At 41.9% G+C, this 24,914-nt stretch overlaps 1 protein-coding gene across 1 annotated transcript in view; it reads left to right on the top strand.

Annotated features, from left to right (window-relative positions):
* The window catches only part of ANXA3 (annexin A3), a 47,837-nt gene extending 42,823 nt beyond the window's left edge, over positions 1–5,014 (top strand). Inside the window, exon 13 of the mRNA XM_028100677.2 lies at positions 4,629–5,014. Within this exon, the coding sequence (XP_027956478.1) occupies positions 4,629–4,688 (60 nt within the window). The 3' untranslated portion in view covers positions 4,689–5,014. The remainder of the gene's footprint in view (positions 1–4,628) is intronic.
* The last annotated feature ends 19,900 nt before the right edge of the window (positions 5,015–24,914 follow it).

The following is a 24,914-nucleotide window of genomic DNA, read 5'->3' as shown; positions in this document are numbered from 1 at the left end:
AGGGCTAGTCCTACTAAAGACTGACATGATACAAAGCAATTATTAATTGTTTTACGTGTAGTTTTGGAATAAGAACAGACGAATGAATCAATGGAACAGAATGGAGACCTCAGAGACAAATCCAGTTGTTTGTGGAAACTCATAGGCTAGAGGGGGCACCGTAAATCTGTAGGGAAGGACAGATTATTTAGTAAAAATGTATTGGGAAACCTGGTTGACTCTATAGCAAAAAATACAACTGGATCCTACCCAACACCACATTACCAGTAAACTGGAGATGAACTAAAAACCAAAATATAAAAGATAAAATTATAAAGCTAATCCAAGAAAATACAAGAATTACCTTTGTGACCTAAAGCAGGGAAAAAAAAATTTAAACAACAAAATCACAAACCACATTGCAAAAAACAACAAGCAAACAAACAAATGTCCATTATTAAGTATAACATATATTAGATAATCTCATTACATTTTCAGTACTGATGAATAGGACTTTTTGATGCTTAAATTTTTCCATAATTCAGGAATTATGTATATCACCTGACCTTTGGTTCTGTCTTCCTCTTCCTTCTACCTATAGTTGAGACATTTCTCTGTTCATTAACACCTTTCTCAGGTGATGACTGGGGGGAGGGAGAGGGGAGGGAGAAGGTAGGTGAAAAAAAAATGTGTCTCTCTTATTACTTGATAGTAAGATATTAATACAAAATTTGGATGAAATTACATTTTCTTGGTAGTTTTCACTGAGCAAACAAATTAAGTAGCTATTTAATAAATAGTACAATTCCAGGGTCTTTAATGGAAAACATAGTAGCCATCCTCAATTCTTAGTCTATGTGGAGATTTGAGGTGAACATAAATAAAACAATTAGAAGAAGATAATATGAAACAGCATACAATTAAATACTAGACTGTGCAGTACAGAGGATACCCATCTAGGAATTAAGAGTAAAGAAGTTTGGGATTAGATAGAGAATGTTTTTTGGGGAAAATGGGTCTTGAACCTACCTTTCAGGTTTTGTTTTTGGTTTTTGTTTTTAAGATTTTATTTATTTATTTGACAGAGAGACACAGCGAGAGAGGGAATGCAACCGGGGGGGGGGGGGGGGTGGAGAGGGAGAGGGAGAAGCAGGCTTCCCGCTGAGCAGGGAGCCAGATGCGGGGCTCGATCCCCGGATCCTGGGGTCATGACCTGAGCTGAAGGCAGACATTTAATGACTGAGCCACCCAGGGGCCCTGCCTTTCAGGTTTAATAAGCTTGTGTTGAGTGCCTCCTGTGGGCAGGTTCTTTGTTGCTCAACAGGGACTCCAATGAATGCTTCAGGAAGGTGTGTATGGTAAGGAAAGGAGGGAAAGAAATAGTAAGGCACTTGATCGATTAGGGGGTCTGCCTTGGGGAATATTGAAAAACAAAATGTGAGCGGTGAGATGAATTTAGCTGAGAGTTTTGAGATCACAGAACTTGTATTTCATTCATTCAATTAAAAATATTTACTGAATGCACATTATGTGCCTGGCTCAGAGTTACAATTACAAGCAAAGGGGAAAAAACAGTTTCCTGCCCTTATGGAATTACAAATAAGTGTAAAATTGCCACTATGTTAAATGTAAAGGAAAGAGATATTGTGCTCCAAGACCATATGATAGGATTTGACCTATAGGAAAAGCTTCTATGAGGAAGTTATGATTCAGATCTGAAAAAGAATAGACAGGATTGTGGTGTTAGAGAGTCAGTAGAGCATTCTAACAAAAGGAAAAGGAATTACAAGTGGAAAGACCTCATGGTAAGGAAACATGATGAAAAATAAGGCCGGAGGGACCAGATCACCCAGGACCATTTTGGCAGTGTTTAAGGATTTTGTCTTTTGCCCACAAACATTGGAGAGTTTTCATTTTAAGTGCGTAGTGTCATGATCAGAAGGACACTTTTAAAAAGATCCCTGTGACTACAGGGAGTGAATTGGACATAAGAAAGGAGAGACTTGGGGGTGCTGAGTTGTTTTATTAGTCATACTGGAGCTGCTTATGACTGGGTAATGAAAAGTACTAATGCAAAGAGAACAAAGAACAATGACTCAAAAGATATTTAGGAATTAAAACTTGGGGGAGGGTATGCGCTATGGTGAGCGCTGTGAATTGTGTAAGACTGTTGAATCACAGACCTGTACCCCTGAAACAAATAATACATTATATGTTAAAAAAAAAAAAAGAAGATAGTAGGAAGGGAAAAATGAAAGGGGGGAATCGGAGGGGGAGACGAACCATGGGAGAGACGATGGACTCTGAGAAACAAACTGAGGGTTCTAGAGGGGAGGGGGGTGGGGGGATGGGTTAGCCTGGTGATGGGTATTAAGGAGGGCACGTACTGCATGGAGCACTGGGTGTTATACGCAAACAATGAATCGTGGAACACTACATCAAAAACTAATGATGTATGGTGATGAACATACCATAATAAAATAAAATTTAAAAAGAATCCAGTTAACAAAAAAAAACCAAAAAAACCCAAAAACCTTGGGGACTTGATGTGATATCCTGCTGTAAGGAACAAGAAAGAAAAGGTATCAAGGATGACTCCCAGGTTTCTAACTTGGGAGCAGATAGTGGTGCCATTCTCTGCAAGGTCAGGCTTTAGGTTTTGGTTTTGGTTTTCTTTTTCGTTTTTTGGGAGTGGAAGAGAAAGTTCATGAGTTTGGTTTTGCACTTGTTGAGTTAGAGATGTCTTCGAAACATATAAGTAGAATTGTCAGGTCAGTAGCTAGTGGTATGAGATACATTTTCGGAGTCAGTTATGTTACTGAATAATTGGACAGGAATGAAAATCCTCTAGGGAGAAGAATATAGATTGAGAAGAGAAGAAAGCTTAGAATTGAGATTTTAAGCATTACTGACAATTAATGGCTGGATAGCTGAGGATGAGCCTGCAAAAAAGACAAAGGTAAGGAAGCCAGAAAGGAAGAAGAAAGAGCCAGGACTACTTACAGGACAAGTAAGGATTTGATGGACATGGTGGCCCTTGGACTTGATTTACAATGCAGTAAGGATGAACACCTTGGAGATACAGTTGATGAATCTAGAACCAGGGGAACTAGAGACAAGAGATGTGAGCCTAGAGTAGATTCGTCATGGTCAGAATGGAAAAAGGAATAACTTAAAGAACACTGCAAAGGAATAATTGGCAGGATGGATTAAGTGTAGAGGATGAAAGATGGGCCCAAAGTTGAGAGAGGAGAGGACCGCTGGTGGCCCTGTGAAAACTACACAGCAGAGCCAGTTAGGTCTCTTGAGAACAATTAATGTGGCCTTATTAGGCAGATGTAATTTATGTTCAAAGGTTCTGAACATACATTAACTGCTTTGTGATGGTAAAATTTCTAAAATACCATATAAATAGAATAGCTATTTTACTAGAAGGCATAAAGGTATGGAGGTAGAAGAAAGGATGGACTTTGTTTAGCATCAGCAGTGGATCAGAATTTATGTATAGCTCCGTTAAGCTACTTGGATGTATTTTCTTGCCTAACTGATAGAACTGCAAAAAAATTGTTTACAACTTGGTCAGAGATACCTAAAAGGGAGCTGTTTTAATACACAGAGCATCATTGGCTTATCAGCACTTGCAGAGATTATTACATATGGCAGAGCAAGACTTAGAAAAACCAATAGGGAAGAACTACAATCTGTGTAAAACAAGAGAATGTATATTAATGCCTGTTGTATCTCATTACGAAAGCAATGCATAACCTCTTCTCTAAATGGCCCTTCTTCACTGCATCCTTTGCATTACTGCTAACTCTCATATTTATCCTGTTGTGAAACTTAAGTGAGAAGAAGTGCTCAATCTTTGAGTTGCCTTGAATAAAACAAGAATAATGTGAGGATGTCAGGCAGTCTAGATTAAAAGCCAAGTTTTCCCTCCAATGCTATGTAAAAGTTTTACCTGTTTTGCATAGCAAACATGGTATCTTTGTACGTTAAGCCTCAATCTCACATGGTGACTGTTCTGAACCATGCTGTTTTTTGCCTAGCTGAGAGGAAAGGAACTGAATGTAGTTTGTTTCAGTTTCTTAAGTCAGGCAGTATAGTATGGTGTTAAGGCACCAGGCTATCTGGCTTTGAATCCTGCCTCTGTTGCTTATTCTCTGTATGATTTGGAGCAAGTTTCCTAACCTCTGCTTTTCTCATTTCTCATTAAATGGGCATACTTAGGGTACCTACTGTGTAGAGTTATAAGGGTTATAAGACTAAAGTAGTTCACCCTTAGAAGAGCAAGTGTTTGATGAATATTAATGTAATATTATTAAAATTATCATTTTTAAAGTTTTGTTAGGAAAGTAATATTATGTAATGTTATGTAATTGATGCAGTCTTATTTTCTTAAACCCAAATTGAAATTTAATTGCGATGAATCAGGAAGAATTTCAACATTATGTATTGTAAAGAAGACGCTAGTCTGGAACATAATTATACTCAGGTATGAATGAATAATGGAATTACAGGTACATTTTACTAAATGATCCAGGTCATGAGTCTCAGCCCGGTGAATCTCCTAGAGCTGTGGGATTTGATTCAGTTTTGGTCCCCTCATTATTTATTCTTCTTCTCTCCTTCTCTCCTATTCCTTACAGTCGGATACTTCTGGAGACTATGAAATCACACTCTTAAAGATCTGTGGAGGAGATGACTGAGTCAAGAACATAATCTCCAAAGGTCACTGCGCCCACGATGGGCCTTTCCAACAGCTCTGCTCACTCCTTTCTCAGAGTATTTAAAATTACAAGCAAGTGTAAACAGCAAACTGTTTTCCTAACAAACATTTTCATCATTCCATAATGACAACAAAAAATGATTATAGTAGAGCACCTCAGCATCATGTAGTAATTCATAAATGAAACTTTTAAATGGTATGAAGGATCTGCTAATACAATACAAGTTATTTTTCTGCTTAGGAAGTGAGAATCTTTGTAGAATTCCAACACATTAAATGTGTAATCAATTAGAATCAATAAAAGTTGTTGCCTTTGTGAAAGGAAATTTGTCTGTTTTCAGCATATGCCAACATTGTTTTGCTCCTGGTTGCCAACAATCAATGATATTTTAAAACGCATTTTTGTTATAAAAGCTGTTGCTGCTTTAATTTATCTACTACCTTATTAATCTCATTTATCTTTAAGAAAAGAATAGAATGAGGCTGTGTGTAATCCTGGCCTGCTCTTTCTAGCTGTGATCACGCTCCAGGGGTGGCATTGCGGGAGAAGTAACTCAGGCCTCCGAAGCCATCTGCTGAACTATGAATCTAACCACTTCCTGTCAGAACAGCAAGCACGAATTGTGGTCGTTTCATGCTAAATTCTACTTTCCCAGAATGGGTATGTAGAATCAATTTTCTAAGGTTGCTTTGCCTCTAAAATAAGTTTGCAAAATGATGCATTTGAAAAAAATCCCTCATGTTATCTTTGCCGGTGACCTAAAATGCAATATCTTAACTAATATGAAACATACAAGGTTAACACTGTCCAGTTGGAGTTATTAGGCAGGACTTGAATAGAAATGACAAACGTGTGAGCCATAGAAACAGGGATGTAGGAGTCCAGAGCTTTCAATCAATGCATTCCACTGCCAAACATCCTGAGAATTTTCAGGACAGACAAATTATTTCTTGCTCTGGTGTTTCCAAAATTTGTACAGGAAGAAAAGCACCAGGATTTAGAGTCCAAACATACCTGGGTTTGACTTCCTACCCTACCATTTCCTCGTTCTGTGACCCCGGGAACTACCAAAGCCTGCTCAACTGAAGCTTTCTCATCTGTAAAATGGTGATAATTACAGCACCTACCTTTCCCCTAGGGTTTTTTAAAGATTAAGTAAGATAATGCCTTCAAAGCACTTAGCCCTGTGCCTGGACAGGGTAGGTGTTCAATTACCACGTTATTAGGACTGCCAGGCAACATCAAAATGATCGGGACAGCATTGCAACCGTTCTTCAACAGGCTTCAGCAGTTCACCTACCACATGCCAAGCTCTGTGCTAAGTATGTATTGGATACACCAAGGGGACTGAGACCCATTTGCTTTCGCCAAAGAGCTTAAAGTCTGTTTAGGGAGAGAGACACATGCATATAATCACAACACAGGACATACTGAGTACATTCAGGGAAATGGCATTGTGTAAGAGAGAAGCGGTATGGAGGTTGGCTGAGTAATTCAGCCTATCAGAGGTCACAAACTCCACCAGCAAAGAAGAGGAAGAGAGGCTCTCCAGATAGCTCAGAGCACTTGCAAAGTCACGGAGTTATGAACTAGTACAGTGTGTGCACGGCTTTACCCAAAGGTTAGTGTGGTGGAGGCTCAGAGGACAAGGCGGGGGTATGGTGACCTGTGATAGGCGGGGGCCAGATTGCAAAGGTTTCATGCTAGAGAGTTTATAAGCAAGGGAGAGTCATGGATGAAAGGAGCATTCCAGGAGGATTTCAATCAGGGAAATGATGTCAAATATTTGCCCAAGGGGGAAGAATGTCTGGGAGAAGAAAGCTAGAGGCAGGAGCCCCCTTGGCAAGTTCATTCTAGAATCAAGTCTAGAAGTGTCAGCCTGTTAAGATAATGGCAAGTGAGAACAAAAATCTGTGCACGTGCGTAAGAAATAAAACTGATAGAATATAGTAATCAAGGTAGTCAGGTGTCAAGTTTGCCCCATGATTTTGGCTTAAGCAATTTAGTAAATGAGTGTCTCATCAAGTGATAAATCATTGCGAATACTCACTGAGTACTTACTCTCTATTAGGCACCACGTGAAATAGTGTAGTATATAGTAAATCATTAATCCTGAAGGAACTTCACAATGCAGGTACTAACTCACAGTTACAGGAATGGAACCAGAGAGAAATTAAGTAACTTGCCCATTGGGAAGAACCAGGAATTACACCCAAGCAGCCAACTCCACTATTTGGCTGTAGAACTTATCCTGTCCCAGGGTCACTGTTCTTTTCAACTCTGCGATGTCAGCTGTTTGAATGCAGGGATTTTTGTCTGTCGCATTCACTGCAGTGTTCCTAATTCTTAGAACGTGCTTGGCCCATAAGAGGCATAAAATAAATCTTTATTGGATGAATGAAGTTCTTTTTCCTCTATGTATTTGAGCTACATAAGTGAATTTGGGGTAGTCAGTTAAACATTTGTAGGTATACCTGAGTTTCCGCTTCCCGTGCTTGGGGAAAGGAAACCATCATTACGCTATAGGCAGCCTTGGAGAAAAGTTCAGAAATTCTACTTATATACCCAGTACTTTTTCCAAGCTACCCATCACCATGGGGAGAAATATTTTGTGAGGCTGGCCAGGGGTATTGGGACTTCCAGAGAAGTAACGAGTTCAAACACCTGTAGACTCTCCTTTACTTAACATAAAGCTAAATTCCTGAAATAGCAAATACCAGATTTTAATCTTGCCCACATTCTCCAAAGTTATGGAGAAGTAATCTCTACCTCCTTTGGATTTTGATATTAACTGTTCTCTTTTCCTCTGGAAAAATGGTTTGCTTCACTAGAGCTCTCCCACATACATTTTTTTCCTTCCTCCCTCCCTCCCTCCCTCCCTTCCTTCCTTCCTTCCTTCCTTCCTTCCTTCCTTCCTTCCTTCCTTCCTTCCTTCCTTCCCCCCTTCCTTCCTTCCTTCCTTCCTTCCTTCCTTCCTTCCTTCCCCCCTTCCTTCCTTCCTTCCTTCCTTCCTTCCTTCCTTCCTTCCTTCCTTCCTTCCTTCCTTTGTCTTTCCCTCCCATTCATTCTTCTCTCTCTTTATTGATTTCTATAATGTAATAAGCACTTTGGAAAACCACTCTCCAACGTGAACGCTAAGATTTAACAATAACCTACTACTGACCACATGTCCTTCCCTCCCATCCTCCCTGCATCCCCCTACCTGACCTAACTACCATTCCAGATTCCATGTTGATTGTCCCCTTGCTTTCTTTTGATATAGTTTTTCATTTAATTTTTTCTTTACTAAGTCCTGTGCTTATGTAACTAAGGAACTCTGAGACTTACTTTTTTCATTTACTATTATTTTGCTAAGTGATATGCATATCGTTGCATGTCGTGTATTTTATTTATTTTGACTGCTATGTATCATTCCATTGTGTAAGTCATAAATATAATTTCTAGGAGGCCAAAAAGTTGCCCTTGAGGAAGTAGAGAAAGCATAATTTTACGGGGCTCCTTCCCCCGTGTGCTTCTTTGAAGCTACGGTGCCTCACTGTGGCCACAGAAGTAGCCTTCACCTCCAGTCAGTAAAGGGCAGAGTGTAACAAGAAAAACACAAAACTAGGAAGAACCTGGATTTTTCTCTTTAGTGGGTACCGATCACCAATTTCCAATGTTAGGGGAGCAGGTGGGTTCCAGCAAGCAATGCTCCAACACCAGCTGGATGTCCTACAGTTCAACTCATCCTGACGCCATCTACCTGGATTTAGCAGTAGGTCCCAAAGCAAAGGGCTCAGTCCTACAAGATGCACCCCCCCACACACACACACTTCAGATACCAGTCACAAGTACAGGTTATCACCTGTGCTTCTGATCGACAGGCTAGAGATCAGAGGTTCCTTGGATTCGATTAATTTGCTAGACTGGCTCCCAGAACCCAGGGAAACATTTATTTACATTTACCAGTTTATTCTAAAAGCATACAATAAAGGATGTAGATGAACATCGAGATGGAGGAAATGTGTAGGGTGAGGTACATGGGAAGGGGCGTGGAGCTTCCATGTCATCTCCTGGTGAGCCTCTCTCCCAGCACCGCCATGTGTTTGTCAGCCCAGAAGCTCTCTGAACTCCATACTGTTGGGATATCTATGGAGATGTCATCATGTAGGCATGGTCATCATTAATTCCATTTTTAGCCTTTCTCCCTTCTCAAGAGGATGGGAGGCAGGGATGAGCATATGAGCATATTAAGCTTCTAATCATGGTTTGGTCTCTCCGGTGACCAGCCCTCAGCCAGGAGCCATCTGGGACCCGTCCAGAGTCTCCTCCTCATTAGCAAAGATCAAATATTAAAAGATGCTCTTAGGGCTCTTATCACTTCGGAAATGACTAGAGTTTTAAGAGCGCTGTGCCAGGGACCAGAGGTAGAGACCAATATATATATTTTCTATTATCTCATACTTCTCCTTTCCCAGAGATTGACTGCATACTCTGTCATAGAAAAGGACACCCACTAAACCATTGTGGATGCCAATGTGTGTGTTATACATCCCTAAATTCCTAGTTCAGTTCCCTATTCATAGTGGGTACACAATAAATTTTCATGACAATGGTGTGTAAAGTAGGAGTAGACTTTTCCTGCCAGTTGCGCCAGGTTGTTGTAAGGAGCACAGGAAATAATGATTACAGTTATCTTACAAAGTATTGAATGCTATTCAAATGTGACGAAGAATTATAGAACTGATGTTAGAATAATCCATTTTTGTTGTATATGAATCAAGGACTTACAATGTGCCGAGTACTATGCTAGATATTTTAGATCTCATTTATTCTCAGAGTTATCTTATTTATCTGTCTTAAGTACTTTGTGCAACAAAGCATAGTCATATGTATCAGTCTTATCCCCATTTTGCAGATGGGGAAAATGAGGCCCAGAAAAGTTAGGTTGCTAACCCAAGGTTACAGAGCAGGGAAGCCAACGTTTAGGATCCAGGCCCATGGATACCTGTGTGTGAGTGGGTAGGAGGAAGGTGAGAACCTGAAGGGAGTAACGATCCCTTGACAGAATGCCGCAAAGAGAAAGGAACACAGATACTGAGACACTCCAAGGAAAGCTCTCCTCCTCCAACCCTGTCCTCCCATCCTTCTCGCCTCGCATGCTTTGGACCAGCCGGGAGCTGCTAAATGCATATTTCCGATGATTCTGATGAAACGTAGCCCTCTCAAGATGGAGGATTGTTGTTAGTGATCCTGCCAAAGAACTACAATGCTTATTTAAATATTTTAATACTATACGAGAATGAGAGGGGCAGGATAGGGCACAGGCCAGTGCCATGGGGAAGTGCACAGGCCCTGGGGTCATGCTGCCCAGATCTGTGACTTTAGGGGAGTTACTTTATCTCACTAAGTCACATATTCCTTACCTTTAAAACGGGGATAGGAATAGTTCCTACCTTGTAAAGTTATTTTGATACCTAAGTAAGAACGCGTTTAAAAGGCGTTCAGCATATTACACAGCATGTTCTAAGGCCTCAATAAATGTTAGCTTAGATCATATTATTATTATAGTGGATTATTCAAAGGCCATGTTTTTTATTACCTTCAACTTCCACAAGGTGGCAGGGCGAGTTCAACGTGGACCCCTCGGCTCCGTCTCCCAAAGGCAAAACCTACTTTAATCGCTTCAGAATAACTGGGCCAAATCTGAACTCTTTGGAAACATCTTCATTACATTGTCTATAGAATATTTGTTATGGTCAGGCCTTCTTATTGTTGCTGTAAAATTCTTCTTCATGGAACATATGGATCATTTAATTTAATGCTCTTGTTTCTCACGATTCCCAAGACCATCTGCATTGACGTGAAATGCAGATCAACTCTTCCACGGATCACCCGCCTAAGTGAGTACATTCGAGTCATCTCAGTGCACGCTAAGTTTAGTCCCCGAGGATTGTGAAGAGGAGAAAATTAGCAAACTGGAGAGAGTCCTGGACGCTGTGAGTGGTGATCTGCAGAAGGCAGGAGACTGCCACACCTTGTTCTACAGTGAGGGGCTATTTGGTCTGTTTCTTAGGAGCTACAAGACGACAAATGAAGATAGTGTATAGGAGGTACTCCAGCCTATTGTGAAGGAAAAGTTAAAATTGTGTAATTCAGACTTTCCTTCTCCTTTTTCCATTTCCCTAATTTCACATCACTTTGACAACCTCTAATTTCCACAATTTGTCTTTGAAGCAGTGGTTTTGGAGTCAGATCCAATGAGATCCAAGCACTGGTTCCCCTCTGTTAAAGTCTTTGACTTGACAGCTCAGTTCTGTGCTTGATAGCTCAGTTCTGTGCTTGATAATGACAGCATCTACCTTACCAAGTTGTTGTGAGGGTTGAGTGAAGCAGGGCATGTGCAGAATTTAACTCAATCAAAAGTAGTTAGAGTAATTGCACCGATCCGGACTTGCCTAGCAAATGGCAGAGAGGATGTGTCCAAGAAGCACTTGCAGAATAAAGAAATGAGGCATCTTTCAGTCCTGCACAATGATAATAACTCTAAGATTGGCCTTGGACGTTTTCAAGGGAAGTGCTCACTGAGGTCGGTGTTGTCTTGTCAAATATGTGCACTTCAGTGGTTAGCTGCGCAAGATCTGAAGACAGGTTCCCTAGGCTTATTGCCTGTCCCACCATTGATAACTGTGTGACCTGTGAGTGAGCCACTTATTCAGCATTTTTGTGCCTTAGTTTCCTTATCTGTAGAGCCAGGATAGCACTAACCCTTATTCAGATTCAGCTAGGTGTCAGGTTTCAGTAAGTCAGTTTAGGTAAAGCACTTAGCACAGGGTCTGATATCTCTATCTCTTATGTGCTCAAGAATTGCGAGCTGTTATTCTCTGGCTCAGTTTGAAAGACCTGCAATTGCTTATAGTCAATTCACTTGGGGGATTTTGGGATGTCGTAAAGCTAACTCTTCTAGTTTGTAATTAGGAAAGAAGATAAAGCAGACCTCTTGGCAGTTTCCTGCCCCTGTAACCTTGTGTTTTATGAACCACGGAAAGTACCCCAGATTTCTTTTCGACTCTACTCTGGCAAACTGACCAATGTAGATATTTCCCACCCACTCCCTGTATGTCTCTCGTGGGACTATTAACGCAAAGCAAGTATTAGTTGCTTTGCGTATAAACCGTTTTACTAGTACTGTATTTCTTCCAGTGTCAACAAACTCAGCTTTAAGCCAGTTTTATCTACCAGAAGGTCAGCCCTGCTCTAAGACCAGAGTTTGCCTGTTTCTGTGGATTTTACAAAACCGAAAGTGGGAGAGCGGAGAATTTCCAATGAGGAGGAGGGTTACAAGTGAGGAGTAGCATTGAAGGTTCTCTCAGTAAACTGTAAAAAGAAATCCCAAACCCAAGACACCAAAGCAACGCATTCAGCTGCGTGCCTTCTACAACACAACCATGTGTTAGAGAAAATGGGCCATCAAAACCTACATAGGTCCTCTTTTGGCACAAGCTTTGTGGAACAGTTGTGGTGAAAAATAATGGCCCAGGGTGACTTGCAGAGCTCTGAGCTCTCCCTGAAGTAACAACTGATACAATATCAACTACAAGGCAAAAGAGACCTTTGAAAAAGGACATTGTGATCAAATCAGCTCCTACACAAACGAACATGCCACCATGAGGTAGGAGGTGGGGAGAAAAAGGTCCTGGTGGGAAGTGGGTGAGAAAGAGCCAATTTCACACCTCCCTTCAGAGAATTGCAGCAAGCTAGAGCAGAACTGGCCTGTATCGGTGCTCCTGGCCACATTCCTCACATGGAGCTTGGAGATTTCCAGTGTGGAAGATGTGGACTTTTTGTTTTGTTTTGTGTTAGAGGCCCAAGTCTGCAAAGAAAAACCCAGATCATGCGCTGCAAATTCTATTTAAACAGGTGTTAACTGATCTCCTCATATAAAATATCTTCTTTGGTTGTTATCTGTCCAACCAACTCCTACAGTCCTTTATTTCTTCAAGTATTTATGACATGGTAACCAAGGTCTGGGAACTGCACTAGGTGATGGGGTTATAAAGATGAATAAAGCTACATATTTCCTGACTTTGAAGAGTTGATAATCTGGGGAATGAGGAAGGGAGAGTAAGAACAGATACCTAGCTAATTAGCAAAGGCAGGTGGTGCTGGTGTCGGTGATGGTGGTGGTGATGATGGTGGTGGTGGTGGTGGTGCTGATGTTGGTGAGGATGGTGGTGATGTTGGTGATGGTGGTGGTTGTGGTGGTGGTGATGGTGGTGATGGTGGTAGTGGTGGTGCTGATGTTGGTGATGATGGTGGTGGTGATGTTGGTGATGGTGGTGGTGGTGGTGGTGGTGGTGCTGATGGTGGTGCTGATGGTGGTGGTGCTGGTGCTGATGTTGGTGATGATGGTGGTGATGTTGGTGATGGTGGTGGTTTGTGGTGGTGGTGATGGTTGTGGTGGTGGTTGTGGTGGTGATGTTGGTGATGATGATGGTGGTGGTGGTGGTGATGATGGTGATGATAATGGTGGTGGTGGTGATGGTGGTGGTGGTGGTGGTGGTGGTGGTGGTGGTAGCTGCCACCACTGACCCACTTCACAGCTATTTGACCTCAAAGAAGATTCACACCTCTTGTTACTAACTTTCAGAGTTAAAGAAAAAGATATTTGAAGAAAATGATGATTATTAGGTGCTCAATGAATACTAATGTCATACAGGGCAGTGGTTTTGAGTCTGAAGCCAGTCTAGCTCAGGTTGAAATTCCAGCTCTAAACTTACCAGCTGTGAGATCATGGACAAATTATTTAAACCCTTTATGCCTCGGTTTCCTTATCTGTGAAATTTGAATAATAGCAATAATTAAACCAGTCACCTAGAATTACACAGATTGAATGGATCAATGTATGTAAGTACTTAGACTGGTCCAGCATATAGTAAGCACTACGTACATGCTAGCTATTTATTATTACCTGCCGTAAGCTGTGATATGCTTTGTAACAATGCTATTAAAAGTGCCATGGACTACTACTCACCCTTAAAATGTATAAATAGCTATAGAGATATAGAGACAGATGAACATATAAAAGAGATACTCATATATTTTGCTAAATGGGGAAAAAAACATGTTGATAAAGCAGTGAGAAAGAAAACAGAAAGACTGGAAGACAGCGTACATGACAACATGAACTGTTTATCTCTGAGCTGGTAAGATTACAGGGAACTGATTTTCGTCTTTTTTCCAAGTTGTGTTTTATAAAATTTAAACAGCTTATTGGTCTAATAATTTAAAAACATTTTTACATGAAGTATAAGAAAGTTAGGTTATTAGAAGTTGCCTTGAGCTGAAACAAAGGAATGGTAGGTTCTGTGGGGAAGGATTCCCTGGGGACAGAAACTTGGAGCTAGGCATTAAAGGAATTAACCAATAAGGACTTTGAAGATGTGAAGATCAGTACAGAGATGAGAACAAACTCCCAAGAACTGCTATGGTTGTGTATTATTTGATTATATTGGAAAATCATGCAGATAATTGGGCCATTAATCCTCAGGGAAGAGGTCATCTCTGGGCACTGAATATCAGTGAGTCCTTCCTTAATTCTCACTTGTTTTCCTATTTCTAAGGTATCTGGTGGAAACTTTGGCCTACGTCTCTCTTTCTCTCTCTGATTTGAGAAATATTATCATGGAATCCTGTCTTTCAAAGAGATCTACAGACAGTTAAGTCTTCTTTGTGATGGACCCCACAGAATAGATGCTAATTATATTTTGTACTTTCCAGATACTGACAGGTAATATGAGAACCGTGTGGACTTCCCTATCATGGATTAGAGCCAGTGTAAGATCCATCTTATGTATACTCAAAGCTGAGTCTTTCCTAGGAAGTGGTGGTAAGGACAGCAGAGAATGTCCTGCTTTTCTGGCTCTTTCTGTGCCTCCCCTCTGATCTCCATTAGTACTCTAATGAAGTGCTAGAACGTGCTGCAGGCAGGGCCAACCAGCCCAGGGCCTTTAACAGTTATTCCAGTTCTCTTGTGTACCGGCCCACACCTTAGCCTTCCATCATGGAAGGCCACATTCAATAGCCACGACTGGCAAACGTCTCCCATTTACCCAGACATGTTTCTGAAGAGAAGACTTGGAAACAGGGAGAAAAGCGGCTTCATTCCTCCCTTTACATGTCTCTCCCTAAGCCCTCTGCTTTACTTTCTGGCTAACTTCAGCAATGTTGACACGACAAAGAGAAGTATTTGCATTGTTTAGTCTACTTTTAATCATTTCAATATGGAGACCATCCCTGGCCACCAGGCAACGAATTGTCCGTTCTTGATTTTCGCCTAACTCTTTCTTCTGGGTTTTGGATATGTGGTTTGGCTGGGCCAGGTGCAGCTAGTAACTTCTTGGGAGGTCCCAAGGTTTCCCAGAATTTATAATCTAACCAGAGAAAGCCCCTGTGGGGAAACTCCACAGATCTTTCTCTGGTTCTGTCTTTGAGGACACCACAGTTGTCCTGCTTCTCCTGGGCTGCTCTTGACCTCCTCATTGTGTTGACCCTGTCTTCTTTCTTTAGGACAGTCTCCCTAAACTTTCCCTTCCTAGGTGTAAAGGAAAGAGTAAGCTCTGAAGCCACACTCTGGGGTCAAATACCACCTACTTGCTGTGTAACTTTGAGTAAGTTACTTAGCTACACTGATCCACCATTTCCTTCTGCTTATGAGACAGGAGTAGTGAAATAAGTTTAGGCTAGAGAAAGACAAATATTATCCCCCTTATGTGTGGAATCCAAAAAACCCCAAACTCATAGATACAGAGAACAAACAGATTAGTATTTGTCAGAGGTGGGGGTTGGGGGTGAAATGGGAGAGGGTGGCCGAAGGGTACAAACTTCCAGTTTTAAGATAAGTCCTGAGAATGTAATGTACAATATAGTGACTATAGTGAATAATACTGTGTTATATATTTGAAAGTTACTAACAGAGTAGATCTTAAAAGTTCTCATCACAAGGGGAAAAAATGTAATTATGTGTGGTGATGGATGTTAACTAGACATAAGGTGGTGATCATTTTGCAACATATACGTGTGTCAATCATTATGTTGTATATCTGAAACTAATATAATGTTATATGTCCTTTTCCATCTTAATTTTTAAAAAGATGGGAGTGATAATTTATCTGATAGTGTCAAAAAGGCCCAAGGAGGGAATGATTAGACCTGTTTTGGAAGATATGAAGAATTAAATGAGGTAACAAAAGTTACCTAACAAAAAGCACCTACTACAACATTTGAAGTACAGTAATGAGTGGATACTATTTATACCTTTCCCCAATTTCCCATTCTCTTTTATTATAACAAGTACAAGATCTTCTTTGTTTCAAAGGCTTTACTCTGAATAATTGTGGGGAAATGGATAAAGGACTGCATATTCTGTACAGGAACCGTGGGGAACTTTCACAGCTTAACAAACACCACATTCTTGATTCCCTCACAGAGAGGGAGAATTCAGCTTCCCTTGAACTTTGGCTTTAAGACCTCATGTTCTTTTTTTTTTTTTTTAAAGATTTTATTTATTTATTTGACAGAGAGAGATACAGTGAGAGAGAGAGCACAAGCAGGGGGAATGGGAGAAGGAGAAGCAGGCTCCCTGCTGAGCAGGGAGCCTGATGCGGGGCTTGATCCGAGGACCCTGGGATCATGACCTGAGCCGAAGGCTGACTCTTAACGACTGAGCCACCCAGGCGCCCCAAGACCTCATGTTCTTTTCTCACAAACAGACCAGAAGATCCAGCAGGTGTTGATTGCACCAGTCCTTTCTGGTGTCCCCTGTCTCAGTAATAATACACTGTTTTCTTTACCATCCCCATGAGCCATGTGTATATATTATTTCATTTTGTCATCACAACAACTCCATGAGGTGGATAACGTTACCTCCATTTACTAGTTAGGAAACTGAGGCTCAGAAATGTTAAGTGCCGCCCTAGATCACACAACTAGATTGTTCTGGAGCCACAGTACAAACTAAGATAGCCATGGCTCCCAAATTTGTGTGCTTGATTCTCTCACTGATGCTTTGATGCAAGAGTAGCACTAATTGCGAAGCCCTTTACTTTAGAGACCTATTTTCCAAGGGGAGAAGGGTCCAGAAACTTGCTTTCCCATGAACGCTCTGGCTTCAGGCCCCAAGCAACTTCAACATGCATTTAAGAGTCATGAATACGAGTCAAAATAAGACCCTCCGAGCTTACAGGTCAATAATAGCAAGTCATCTAGCGCAGGGCTTAAGAACTCTGGAATGTACTAAGGCAGGGCACAGGTGAAAGAGTAGAGTTAGAGCACTGACCAAACTTTTCACTGATACCCAATTTCCCTGGATTGATGTTTCCTATACTTTCCGAGAGGGAAGTGTGAAACCGGTCAGTCGCCATTTCCCCCAGGGCGCATGCGCAGCAGTACTGAAACCATTCCGCAAGGAGAACTTGGCAGCTTCTAAAGGTCATGTCACGGGCCAGCACAGTTTGAGTTGAAGCGATTTGCAGACACGCAGGCAGACATCCAGAGGGTCAGCAGGTCTCAGGCCTGTGCCGCGGGGGAATCCACAGTTTCTGGAGTGGGAGGAGAGCGGGCATCAAGAGAGGAACCCCAATGAAGAACAAGAAGATCGTGCAGAGCTCTGGAGGAGAAGCAGCTGTACCTTAAAGCCAACAACCAGACATCTTTAATAAGGCCGTGGTGAACGAATAACACATATCGATGGCCTACTGGGTACTCGGCACTGTGCTGCTTGTCTTATAGGGGCCCTTAGGTACGGGGATTTGGAAAAGCCTCATTTATCCTAACTCTTCTAACAACTAGCTTTGAGAAATTGGGAATATCATTCAATCTCTCTGAGTGTTTACTTCATTTGTAGAATTGGAATAATAATATCTATGTCATTCATTGAGCCCATAAATGTTCATTGAAGACATATTGTGTGCTAAGCATTATTTGAAAAGCCAAATATATATGAGTAAATGAAAATAAATCAGTATCCTACAAGGTAAGTTCTCGGGATATGGTAATGTCCAGCATGGTGACTACAATGAACAATACCCTACTATGTATTTGAAAGTTGCTAAGAGAGTCAATCTTAAAAGTTCTCACCACAGGAAAAAAATGTGTAACTATGTATGATTACGGATGTTAACTACATTTATTGTGGTAATCATTTTGCAATATCTATACTTATCAAATTGTACTGTACACCTTAAACTTATACAACGTTATGTGTCAGTTATATCTCAATAAAGCTGGAAGAAAATTCTAAAAAATAAATCAGTGTCTATTTTTGTGGAACTCACAGCCTGTGAATACAGGCAAGTGTGATAAATTACATAAAATGTGTAGGATTTGGCAGTTATTATTTCAGGAGTATGCCCTTTTCATATCAACATTATCTACCATTGTTAAATGTTGAAAATACGTCTAGGCAGATCCAAACTAAGAAAAAAATTCTTGAGTACTAGATTCACCTTAATTGCACACGGTAAATGGCCCTAATTAGCTGATGCTTCTATATAATTAAAGTCAGTTTGAGAATGTGGTATATTTCATATTCAGAAACAGACCATGTCGTTCATTGATTCACGCCTTCTGTTGGTGAATATTTGTGGTCCATCATTGTATTCTTAGCATCTAGCCCAGTGCATGGCACCTACTAGGTGATTGATATATGTGTTGAATAAAATTGAGTATTATTATATTACATTTTTATCAGGCATTGCTTATTCTGGAAATTGCATTGTATCTGATTTTTGTTCTTAGAAATTGTGTAAAGGTCTCTGGATAAGAACAGTAATTCTGGCATAGTAAGCTTTAGAAAGTTGCATGGATAGAAATGGAGATAGTAAACAGTGGTGGAAGGTAGTCTTAGATGAAGAGAGTCCCCCCACATCTCCAAAATAACCCTTCTAACACTGCTTGTACTCTGACCCATCTCTTCTTACTCCAGGATCTTGCTTATAATGATGGGTATTCTCCCAAGATTCTGCCCTTGGATTTCTACTGTACTAGAAAATGCATGCAAGTTAGTCTTTAAATCACAGTTCCAGAATTTACTAGCTGGGTAATTTAGGGAAGTTACTCGATTTTGTCTTTCTTTCTTCCCCCCTCCCTCTCTTTCTCTTTCTTTCTCTCTCTTTCTTTTTTTTCTTCCTTCCTCCCTCCCTCCCTTTTTCTTCCTTCCTTCCTTCCTTCCTTCCTTCCTTCCTTTCTTTCTTTCTTTCTTTCTTTCTTTCTTTCTTTCTTTCTTTCTTTCTTTCTTTCTTCTTTCTTTCTTTCTTTTTCTTTCTTTCTCTTTTTCTTTCTTCTTTCTTCTTTCTTTCTTTCTTTCTTTCTTTCTTTCTTTCTTTCTTTCTTTCTTTCTTTCTTCTTTCTTCTTTCTTTCTTTCTTTCTTTCTTTCTTTCTTTCTTTTTCTTTCTTTCTTTTTCTTTCTTTCTCTTTCCTCTTCTTTCTTTCCCTTCTTTCCTGCCTTCCTGCCTTCCTTCCTGTCTTTTCTTTTCTTTTCTTTTCTTTCCAAGCTCTACCCCCAACGTGGGGCTTGAACTCATGACCATGAGATCAAGAGTTGCATGCTCTACCGACTGAGTCAGCCAGGCGCCCCCAAAGTTACTTCATCTTAACTTCTCAGTTTCTCCTTATGTAAAATCGAGACAATGACAATTTGCCGCCAAGAGGATAAACAAAATAGGGTCTCTGTGAGTACCTAGTACACTGAATTAAAGGATGGGAAACTAGAAACAGGGATAGGTACGTGTTACGGTAAAGATAGGTGGATTAGGACATATAGAATGGTATTGGTGCCTCACCTCTGTCCCCTTGACAATGAGCATTCCACACATGTTGTTGCCTACTGCAGGTGCCTGTGGCAGTCTGCATTCAGCCTTTATCCAGCTATAGGAGTTTGCCCTGGCCCACATCTAGGGCAGAATGAACTGAAACCCCTGTGGGTTAATGCCCCCGGGACAGCCCCCAACTAATGAGAGCTGGGAGGTAGTGGATAAATAACCGAGTGCTCTCTCCTCCCCGATGGGCCAGCTCTGAGGTATGATTTGCACTGCCTCTCCGAGACCTCCGTGAGCCTGAGCCCCAGTGGCCCAAAGTAATAACCCGCCTGTAACACGCTCTCTACTGACTTCCTTCCTGTTTCTGTTTCACATCTGCGTTCATCTTCTAGTGCCTTTGGGAACCCCTGCATCCTCATTTCAGGGTCTGTTTCTGGGGAACCCACCCTAAAATAATCAAATCGTTCTAAGTGGGAGGCATAGCTATGCGTGTAACTCTGAGAGGCTGCTGGGTGGAGAAGCTGAGGGAAGGAAATGGAGGCTGATGTGGGTAGAAAGAATCCAGAACGGCCAGTTCTCTGTGCTGGCGTGCCAGGGGGTCACCGAGCGCTAGAGGAGAGGCACGAGTCACGGTGCCGCTAACGCTCGAGGGCACTGGCTAGGAAATGCGCCGTATCTTCAGAATTATTTTCCTCCAAAAACACAGCATCACTCGGAAACACAAGAAAATGAATGAGAGGGAGGACTAGGACTAAGAGCAATAAGAAGAGGAAGAGAAGCCCGATTAATTATCATCTGCCAGGTTACTAGTACTACGTACCATGACTTTACATCTATTTTGGGGGGGGGGTCTCTGAAAGTCAAGTCTAGGATATGGGGGCACACAAGGAGTCAATTGTTCTAGCAAGCAAGACGGGAAGCAGTGAAGGCAGATGGAATCAGGGGATGAAGTGGGATAGATTGTGTGATGCAGGACGGTTTCCAGGGAAGCTGGTGGCAGACTTACTAGGGGGGCAGGGGGCAGGAGCTGCCAGGCTCTGCCTGCGAATGGGACACGCATCTCAGAAACAGACCTCTGCGAGCCCTGAGTGCAGTTCTGCTGACTCTGAGGGGCCAGAGATGGAGCTCTGAAGTCCAGGAAACGGGTATGCTTTCAAGGAATCCGAAAGGGTAACGTGGATTTTGAAGTCGCTGAAGATGATGGCCAGGAACAGGGCAGAGGTGAAGGCACATGAGCAGCCGAGTCTGCGGAAGTGCGGACAGATCCTGCAAGTCCCAGTGCTGAGAAGGGTGCAGGCTTCATGTGAACAGCAGATGAGAAAAGAGGAGGGCAGTGGGAGGGTGAGAAATCACACAGGAGAGAGGAAAGAAGCTGGCGCTCCACCTCACCCGCTGATTTAAAGGAGTGGGAGAAGGTAAGGCCTCTGTGCTAGAAGAACTGGGAGAACCGTGATTTCAGAGGCGAGCATGCATCGGGCCAGGGGAAGGAGGAGAGAGAGAATAAAAATGGATTTATGCTAATGGGGACTGTAAGGGTTCACTGTATGTGTCACCTCAGCTAGACCACAGCACTCCGGTACTTGGTCAAACCTTATTCTCTGTGTTTCTGTGAAAGTGTTTCTTAGATGAGATTAACATTTACATTGGCAAGCTTTCAGTAAAGCAGATCACCCTCCGGGCTGTGGGTGACCCCCATCCAATCGGCCGAAGGCCTTGACGGAAGGAGACCACCCTCCCCTGCAGCAGGGGGCATTCTGCCAGCAGACTAGAAGTGCACCATCAACTGTGCCCTGGGTCTCTGGCCCGCCGGCCACCCTGCTGCTCGTGGACACGGCTGCTTCCACAATGATGTGAGCCAATTCCTTAAATCAATCCACCAATTTCTCCCTCTTTCTCTCTCTCTCTCTCTCCCTGGCTAGATAGATAGACTATATCTACACACTGTATCTCTATCTATAAATTTAGATCTCAATCTCCACACACACACATCCTATTGGTTCTGTTTCTCTGGGAAGAACGCTGACTAATACAGAGACTCAGGGGCTTCCCCACCATGGAGAGCAGATCCCAACGATTATAGAGAAAGGCACAATGTATTGTGCAGTGTGAGGGGGAACAGAAGAGTGAGAGGGACGAGGCTGACTGAACTGGGTCTGTGAGGATAAGGAACAGACTTGAGAGATTCATGAGAATCATGGCATAAACCTGGGTTCTATCAGTTAAGTTTAATTACAGAAAACAAAAATGATTTTGGTTATTTTATTTTTTAAATATTTTATTTCTTTGTCAGAGAGAGAGAGAGAGAGAGAGCATAAGCAGAGGGAGCAGGAGAGAGAGAAGCAGGCTTCCCGAGGAGCAGGGAGCCCGATGTGGGGCTCGATCCCAGGACCCTGGGACCATGGCCTGAGCCGAAGGCAGACACTTAACCGACTGAGCCACCCAGGCTTCCTGATTCTGGTTATTTTCATGAAGTTTGGATATAACATAGGGAATTGGGTGCGTTACAAAACCTTAAGAATGGCTGGGTTTCCTAGAAATGATTCCTAGACCAACAGAGCAAACAGGCCTCCCAGGGAGCCAGAGTGGGGCAGACAGGCTCTCGGAGGCCGCCTCCAGAAATGGGGGCCTCACGAACACATTGCTTCAGCGGCAATCCAGGGGGCCGAATGCCATCGGGCGCATTTATCCATTAGGTCCAGTAGGCAGTGTCTAGGGCCTGCAAGCCTTTTAAGAGCCCATAATAATATTTAAATTTCTTTTTAAACCAGGAAAAAAAAAGAACTTTTAGTCTTAATTAAATGTTTTCATATATGTAATGATATATTCATATTTGTCCCAGTCCAGTCCTAGGATACGGTTTTTATTATTTTCTTAATGGAGGGAGGACCACATTGAGGCAAGAGTGCCCAGAGCCAGTGAAAGTCCTGATGTAGCTCTGAAAGCCTTCGCTGGGGCCACCTTTGTAACTGCCTTTGGGCCCTCGTGACCCTGGTGACCCTGGTGACCAGACACTGGGAGGTATTGCAGAAAACACACTGGATTGCTGAGATGGGGAAAGAAGCGCAAAGCCTCACTTTGACCTTCCAAACTGTTGTGAGTGCATCTCATCAGTGGAAATATCCCACATTCTAGTTCCAGGTAGCTCTTAGATTTCCAGTGTCTGTGGTATCAGAAGACACACTCGAGGGAGGTTGGAATGGACAAGTGCCTGTGCCCCCACACCCACCACACCTGCGTCAGCAGGCGTACAACAGGGCTTCCCAATAGAGCAAAGGAAGGACAGAAGTCCCTGAGTTAAAGTAAGTTAAACTTGGCTGAAAATGAAAGAAACGCTGCCCTACTCTCCAAGGAACAGCTTCTGTTTCTGGCCAATAGTGACGGCGAGTCTCGGGTTCTGATCCCACCCAAATCCGAGCCAATGTTATGATTAGACTGAACCAGTAGATTTCCCCCTACCCGATGTGAGTAGCAAAGGAGCTACAAATAAGAGGACAGGGGCAATTCATATTCAAGCAAACAGAACATTTCAGCTTCTTTTGATATTTTTCCTTTCCTTGGATCTCATTTTATACCACTCTTTGCTTTGCTCACTGTGCTCCAGCAGCAATCCCTTGCTGCTCCTAAAACATGTCAAACACTACCACCTCAGGGCCTTTGCACTTGCTATTCCTAGTTAGGAAATAGACTGATTTACTGTTTCACCTCCTTTAGGTCTCTCTCCAAATGGCCACCTGATATAAAAAAGGGCAATCTCAAGCACTCCCTTTCTGCTCTACTTTCCTTCATAGCACTTATCATTTTCTGACCCATTTCATTTTGCATATTCATTTGATTATGATGCATCTTCACCTCCAGAAAATAAGCTCTATGATGACTGGGGCTTTGATTTATTCGCTGCTGTACCTTTAGCACCTCTTATAGTGCCTGATGCTTATTAAGTGCTCAAAAGTATTTGCGAGTGAGTGAGTGAATGAATGAATATTAATATTAAGGCTCTCCTTTTCTGCCAACTCAATTCATTTTAGCTACTGGGATCATCTTCAAAGTTCTTTGAAGATGTTCATTTTGTATTTAGATCAGAACTGAAACTGAGAAGAATTACAATCAACAGTTTCTCTGTTTTAGTAATCCAAATTTTCAGCTAGATGCTCTCTTGGTAGTTATGTAGTCCTCCATTTTATACAGGAGGAGAGACCCAAAGATAACGGACTTGCTGAAGGCTGCACAGGGCCAAAGTTGCGCTCCCCTAATTCAGAGCCCAGAGTATTTTCTGCAATATACCATAGTGACTTCTACTCTTTCAGTATTCCTATTTTCATGTATATTCTAAGAATCATTGTGGAAAAAAATAACTCACATGGACAAACCTCCCTTTTATTTTTTTTGAGCTTAGAAAATGACATGGCTCCACGTCTTTGGTCACATCTAATTTAAGTGTTAGTATCATGAATTATGCACATATAAAAGGGATTGGCTTATATCTGTACTTCAGCCCCTATTCCCCTTTAAAAGATATGATCTCTTGAGAAGACCGAGTCCAATCTCACAATTTGTTATTTAAAGTCCTAAAAAATACTCGTTACAAAAAAGTTTTACCAAATCATTATCATTCATCATGTTCCTATCATCTATTGGCTGTATGACATACAATTAGGCAATGTTAGCTCCCTTGAAGACTGAAACATTCATCATTTTGGCAAATAAAAAGTAGTTTCTAGAGTCACCAACCAGGGCACAGCTAAATTCATCTTGTCCTGGGAGATACCAAACACTTTGAATTTTTAAAAGAAAATCTAAAAACATCTTGTGCTCAAACTTATTGCCAACTAAATGGTTCTGTATACCAGATTCTTCTGACCTTAAAAGAATTCCTATAGCATTTCCCTTTGTTCTTGTTTCTGTGAGTCTGGCAATCAGAAAAGTGAGTCATTAATTAGGCTTCACTTTTGGGCAGGTATATTTTTTTGCAAGTAGATGGTACCTGGAGATTCTAAGATTGGAAAGACTTGTAGCAAGTTTTTCTTGGAACAAATTTGCAGTGACATTTGACAGAAAGGAGGAAGGTGTAGACATAGAGAGCTAGAGGGCATTTCAGCTGTGTTAAGGCCATCTAGAGCATCAAACCTCACTGGGGAGAATTCTGGAAGGCCTACCAGCTGGCGGTGTAAGAGACCAGGACAGGGACTGAGTCTGACAAAGGAATGAGAGGAGGTGCCCTCTCATCGCTAATCTGAAGAACAATGGCACCAAATAAGGCTCTTCAGACAAGGAACATGCAACTAAATCCTCGTAAAGTGACTTCTTATTTGTTTTCTCTTGGGGTGGGTGTTGTTTGGGGTTTTTTGTAGCCAGATCTATTGTTATAGGCAATGCCATTCTGCAGGAAATAGCTGTTACTGCACTTTCCCC

This window comes from Eumetopias jubatus, unplaced genomic scaffold (genome assembly GCF_037043125.1).
Source record: "Eumetopias jubatus isolate StellerSeaLion01/CBP00866 unplaced genomic scaffold, mEumJub1_p1.0 scaffold_2, whole genome shotgun sequence".
NCBI lineage: Eukaryota > Metazoa > Chordata > Mammalia > Carnivora > Otariidae > Eumetopias > Eumetopias jubatus.
This window is presented reverse-complemented; position numbering and strand designations above follow the sequence as displayed.